This window comes from Brachyhypopomus gauderio, chromosome 2 (assembly GCF_052324685.1).
Source record: "Brachyhypopomus gauderio isolate BG-103 chromosome 2, BGAUD_0.2, whole genome shotgun sequence".
NCBI classification, from domain to species: domain Eukaryota; kingdom Metazoa; phylum Chordata; class Actinopteri; order Gymnotiformes; family Hypopomidae; genus Brachyhypopomus; species Brachyhypopomus gauderio.
In genome coordinates, this window is record NC_135212.1 from 41258660 (window position 1) to 41264773 (window position 6114).

At 41.8% G+C, this 6114-nt stretch overlaps 1 protein-coding gene across 2 annotated transcripts; it reads left to right on the plus strand.

Moving 5' to 3' along the window:
- The first annotated feature begins 300 nt into the window (after positions 1-300).
- Positions 301-5361, plus strand: prmt1 (protein arginine methyltransferase 1). 2 transcript variants are annotated; one of them, XM_076996282.1, is made up of 10 exons: positions 301-407; positions 1508-1603; positions 1901-2056; positions 2176-2239; positions 2799-2941; positions 3083-3170; positions 3287-3402; positions 3673-3823; positions 4257-4378; positions 4465-5361. In XM_076996282.1, exons 1-10 carry the CDS (start codon positions 381-383, stop codon positions 4546-4548), a joined length of 1047 nt encoding a protein of 348 aa, XP_076852397.1. In that variant the 5' UTR covers positions 301-380; the 3' UTR covers positions 4549-5361. The 2 variants fall into 2 exon arrangements, with proteins under 2 accessions (XP_076852397.1, XP_076852398.1); XM_076996283.1 differs by having other exon boundaries at positions 340-407; positions 1517-1603.
- The last annotated feature ends 753 nt before the right edge of the window (positions 5362-6114 follow it).

The window sequence follows — 6114 nt, forward strand, 5'->3', positions numbered from 1 at the left end:
AGCCTAATCTCTATTTCAATAACCTAAGTGAATCATTGTTGTTGTACGTGTTAATTAATAGGTTATACGTTAAATATAAAGGTAAACAGATGCACGAATAACTACTAGGATGGTGTGAATAAAGTCTTTACACAACCCCATTAAATAGGCATAAAATGGCCTTTAAAAGAAGTTTATCTAGTCCAATCGGCGACCCGTATTAAAAAAGCGGAAAAATATACGGTAAGGTTGAACCAATGATGGCTGTCTTTAGAAGAAAAGGCGGCATCTGGGGCGGGGCCTACACGAACAGTCCAATCAAAGAGTTGGTCGAGTGCGCGTGAGTGAAAACGAACGTTTATGTTCTGTACTGCACCCGCGCACTCAAATTTATCGTCGAAATGGCGGAGACGACAGACAGGATGGAGGTAAGCCGATACAACCGTAAAGGCCCGTGGCAGGCGGCGAGGAATTATTAAACGTACTTCGAGTCGAGTTGCACTTTTGGTGTATAGATTGAGATTTTGTTGACGGTCTCCTTTCACGATTTCGCGTATTGCGTAGATACCTAGCTCGGCGGCTATCGCCGCCGTTAATTCGAGCAAACTGGAGCATCCATCTTACCAGTTCAGCCGCCAGGAACCTTCACCGACACGTGGGCGCAGATTTGTGAACAAAAATCACACGAAAACAAAAAATGCCAAATACGTTTTTATTGAGCAAATGGCCTGCGAGCGAAGTTCTGCTGTTGAACGTCCAGTATGTAACTGAAGTATGTGCTTAGTTTCTCGCTGAATCACAGTAGCCGCCTCGCCACCTCGGCGGGGGGAGTGATTTGTAAACGCACAGACCGCATGGGACGGTAGCTGGCTGGCTATTCACTAGGTAGGATAGTAAAGCGGGGTATCGCAGAGCAGTGAACCTAACTGGAAAAAAAAATATATATGTATAGGTAAAATTTGTCCCAGTTGATTAAATACTTGTTGCATGGGTTTAGGTAGTCATGTGGCTAGCTGGCGTACATTTTCAAATTCAGGCTAGCTTCTGGCTAACTTGTTAAAGCTTTAATTCGAGGTGCCCTCGTTTGTACGTCTAGTGAGCTCCACTCGCATGACTAGCTCATTGTAGTGGGTAATGGATTGTTTTGGCCGGGACACCGCTAACTAGCTATATGTAGGAGTAAGCTACAACAACGGTAGGCCCCACATCTTTCACATACCACGTGTGCCGGTATGGGTACTGCAAGCCTTTGTCCAAGTATGAATGACCCTATTCCTTTCTCAGTAGAGATTGTTTAAATTTGGAAGATCAAAAATATCCCCCAACAACGGACATGATATTTTAACCTATTTGAGTGGAATTTTGGTCAAATCTCCCGCGCGTTTTATTCCCCCCACATTCAGCCATGCTTCCTGCGACTTTGTGGAAATCTTAAAGGAAAGTTTCTAGTAATTTTAAAGTATGTATTTGACATTGTTTTTTATTATTATTATTTTTTATATCAACTTTCCCCTCACTTTTTTCTGAGGTGTCCCAGGGAGAGAGCTCGGCAAAGCCTGCAGCAGAAGACATGACATCTAAGGACTACTACTTTGATTCCTATGCTCACTTCGGTATCCATGAGGTCAGCATTTGTGTTAATGTTGTACATTAAAATCTTAACTACTGATGTGAAATTTATGGCTAAAGACAGATGCAACATATTAAACAGATCAGCAAAAAGCACATGAATTTATAATTTGTGTGATTGACTGTCTGGACATAGACTTGTAGCTTTATATGCTAAATCTGTAATTTACTGCACTTTCATAAATAAAACGCATTGTGTTTGGTATGTCTCTAGAGAAGTTGGATGAATCAAAATGGACCTATTTTTCTGCAATGGCCTGTTTTTTTATCCTTTGTGTTTGCCTTCCTTCAGGAGATGCTAAAGGATGAAGTACGCACCCTCACATACAGGAACTCCATGTTTCACAACAAGCATCTGTTCAAGGATAAGGTGGTTCTAGATGTGGGCAGTGGCACGGGTATCCTGTGCATGTTTGCGGCCAAGGCTGGTGCCAAAAAAGTTATCGGGGTGAGTACAGGACCTTTAGAAATGTCTGTCCAGCTATCTAGATTTATATTGACATATTTTCTTAAGATGGATTAGATGTAAAAGCTCCTGACCATCAGTGCTGTGTGGGTTTTTTCTAGATTGAGTGTAGCAGCATATCGGACTATGCTGTGAAGATCGTCAAGGCCAACAAGTTGGATCACAGTAAGATTTTCAAAATGGCACTGATCTTCATGGGCAACACTATCCAACAGACGTATGCTCAGGTTTCCCATTTTAGCAGACTTAAATCATTTTTGCATTGATAAATGCAAAAAGAATGAACATATTTGCTTAGTTTATGTCCAGGTTCTTAAGGTTTTGACTTCCAACCTTTTTTTCAATTTTTTAAATAGAAGTTGATGCTTGTTTATCATTTTGATTTCACCTAGTATAAATTATTTCCCCTTTTTTAAATGATATGAAAGTGTTTCCTCTGTCTTGCTTACACATGGTCTCAATCTGGTCTTGGATGTGACTACTGAAAAGTCGGACACTGCTCTATTTTGACTACCACATATTACCATACTGAAGAGCAGGCCAAACACTACCACATATTACCATAATGAAGAGCAGGCCAAACACTGCCATGCTCCATCTATTCATTACTCGCGCACACACAGGAATCTGTTTGAATATTTTTGTGATTTTTTGCAGCCTTAATCAGCAGTTTTTGCAAACTTAATCACTGTTGCAGTTGACCGTTCTTTTTGTTATTTCCCAGTTGTGACCATTATCAAGGGGAAGGTCGAGGAGGTGGAGCTCCCAGTGGATCATGTAGACATCATTATCTCTGAGTGGATGGGATACTGTCTCTTCTACGAGTCAATGCTCAACACCGTCATCTATGCACGGGACAAGTGGCTGGTGAGGGCGTATGAGGATTCATTTCCCTAGGAGTGCCAGAACGCATCTTGGCCAGTCTCTTCTGTTATTAACTTTAAAAGTGAGAGCTTATATTCTTTGTAGGTTAATTTATCTTTCTAATTGTAAATTCCTGTGTGACAGAAACCCGATGGACTCATCTTCCCCGATCGGGCTACCCTTTATATCACAGCTATTGAGGATCGGCAGTACAAGGATTACAAAATCCATTGCAAGTTTTCTGCTTGTGTTCTCCTTGCCAATTTCTGCATGTGGTTATCTGGTTTTATGCTCCCATTGAACTGTCCCAGTAAAGCCTGTTTTAATGTTTCTTGTTTCCTTGATCAGGGTGGGAGAACGTGTATGGGTTTGACATGTCCTGCATTAAAGAGGTGGCCATTAAGGAACCCCTGGTGGATGTTGTTGACCCCAAACAGCTCGTCAGCAGTGCTTGCCTCATTAAGGTGAATTAACGGGTGCACAGTTTCAACCTTACATATATTAAAATAAAGGTGTGGGGTTTATTAAAGTGAGAAGGAACATGGTACCATACTCAAAGACGTGTATGCCTATTTATGTAGCTGCATTTTCACAATTGATACTATTACATTGTTGAATGGGAGTTTGTGGGAAGACAAGCGATACAAAACATTTTGTATACTATTTTGTAGTTGTGGTATTAAAGGTGTGTGTGTGTGTGTGTGTGTGTGTGTGTGTGTGTGTGTGTGACACAGGAGGTGGACATCTACACAGTGAAGATCGAGGACCTGTCCTTCACCTCACCCTTCTGCCTTCAAGTGAAGAGGAATGACTACATCCATGCACTGGTCACCTACTTCAACATCGAGTTCACGCGCTGCCACAAGAGGACTGGCTTTTCTACCAGTGAGTGTCTGCACGCAGTGCCCACCTGCTCCCAGAGCCCATACGCATGGTTGTGAGGCTCTGGAGATAAGCTGTGAAATGGGCCTGACCAATCAGGCTTTGCTGATAAATGCTGTATTCACTAAACCAAGCGTAATAGGTAGGCGGCTGAGACGGGCCGACGGCCCTTTAACCACCTGTTCAGATTTTTATGGACCAGATAATGGCTGCTGCTGTTGACCTCTTTCAAAGCGAGTCAGTATTGTGGCTGCTGACACAATCACTTGAGGACACACAAATGCATTTGCTGCTTCAGATCATTTAGTAATCAATTGATTTTGTATCGGTTGTAATTGAGAGCACCTGAAGATGTGAAATGGTTTCAATATATTTGATCTAGAGTATCTGTCTCCCCATTCCTCCTCTTGAATTTAAATGCAATTCTCTCAATCAGGTCCAGAGTCTCCTTACACTCACTGGAAGCAGACTGTGTTTTATCTTGATGACTATCTGACGGTGAAGACGGGAGAGGAGATCTTTGGTACCATCAGCATGAAACCCAACGTCAAGAACAATGTAAGCACATCACCCCTTGAGGGAAACGGTGCACGGATTCTTTGCTATCTGACTGCCATCTGAAAATTTATTTTTGTCTTTTGCAGAGAGACCTGGACTTCACTGTAGATATTGACTTCAAGGGTCAACTCTGTGAGGTGTCCAAGACATCAGAATATAGGATGCGTTAGAATCCCTTTAGTGTGTGTGTATGTGCGTGTGTATGTTTTGGGCAACTCCTGAGGGACATCAGTGCATGTATTGTGTGTGTGACCTAGTTCATTTTATCTTGTCTTATGCTTATGGAGTACTTTGGTGACAGGGGGACAGTTTCTGGCTTTTATATGGACACCGAGTTTGTATTCAATGACTGCGCCTGAGGAGATGTGAGGTGGCGTTTTTTTATTGTGCAATACTCTTAACACACAGTCTTTTGTTGTTTTTTTTTTGTTTGTTTGTTTTTTTTTTTACCTGTATAATGGTTGTTGGGTCACTCAATCGTGATTGAATTACCTGTCCAGTGTGGATTGACACGAGACCTCAATTAAGACATGCACACAAACATGCACTGCCTCCCTCTTGCCTGTATATAGTGTTTAAGTTCATTAGCTTTGCCAGTGTTGTGCAGTCCTTAAGCCTGTCAATACAGCAACACATCCATGATCTGACCCCCTTTTGTTCTTTCTTACTTTTTAATGTGTTTTCTTTCTTAAGATAAAGCCTCCTGTGACAGTTTTATTGCCCCCACCACACTCCACCAGCCAATCAGCATTGCAGTTGGGCATGTGGGGCAAATGCCAGTCATTGGTGTATTTTTGCGGTTGCATTTGAGGAGTCCTCCCTGTTAATAAATAAAATAGTGTTCTATATTAGACAGCAGTTCCAAGCCCTGTGATTGGCTGCATGTGCTCATCGACTCGGACACTTATCCTGGCTCTGCTGAAGAACCTTGCATGTGTTGCCAGTAGAGGGTGCCATAATAAAATGGTTTCTTTACAGGGTCATTGTTCGTTTTGTTTTGGTTTTTTGTTTTTCTGTGGTTTCTGCCTTGAGTAATGGGAGGAAGAAACTGAGTGAGATGGATACAAGCTGTGGAGGTCAGTCTAAGTTTCTCAAATGCAGTCACGGCTGCTGATATATTTGACCTTTTCACTGTTGAGGTCTGCACCCTATGCACCCCTCCTGACTCATCATGGTTCTTCATTGTGAAGTGAGCACTTAACATATGGTTTGTTTAATGCTGATTATGCATAGTCTTCAAATGGACATGTACACTGGCCCATTATGGCACTTGGGGTCTTTTTTCCATGATTAAGGTTAGTCTTAGGCTACACAGTGTTAAAATAAATCCTATGTTTTGTTTCACTTTCCTTTTTTATGCCTAGTTTTCCTGTGAGTGTGAGTGAGAAACTGACACTTACTACCTCTGGAAGACTTGAGTGCTAAACACTAGGCCTAGGGATGGATAAAACATTTCCTTGGATTGGCCAACATCAGCATAACTTGTCCCTCATGGTATTAAGTTGTTGATGGGGCATGGTTGATCTGGAGACAGCTGGCAGGCATCATGTTGACTAGCTTGTATGTTTTTTTTTTTTTTTAAGAAAATAAAATTTTGGGGTGAAAAATGTAATGTTGCTGCATGTCTTTAATGTCTACTTCATGATGTCCAGATCAACTGCCACTTTATTAGAAATGGATCTTTCAGTTGTATAGTTCATCTTTTGCACCAATGGCTGGTTTTTCGCTGCTGGATA

Bases quoted from the DNA above. Each gene is read 5' to 3' on its own strand.
- prmt1 (XM_076996282.1), top strand. From the start codon at position 381: ATGGCGGAGACGACAGACAGGATGGAG. The intron at 408-1,507 runs GTAAGCCGATAC...CTTTTTTCTGAG, and splicing joins AGACGACAGACAGGATGGAG to GTGTCCCAGGGAGAGAGCTC. The intron at 2,942-3,082 runs GTGAGGGCGTAT...CCTGTGTGACAG, and splicing joins ATGCACGGGACAAGTGGCTG to AAACCCGATGGACTCATCTT.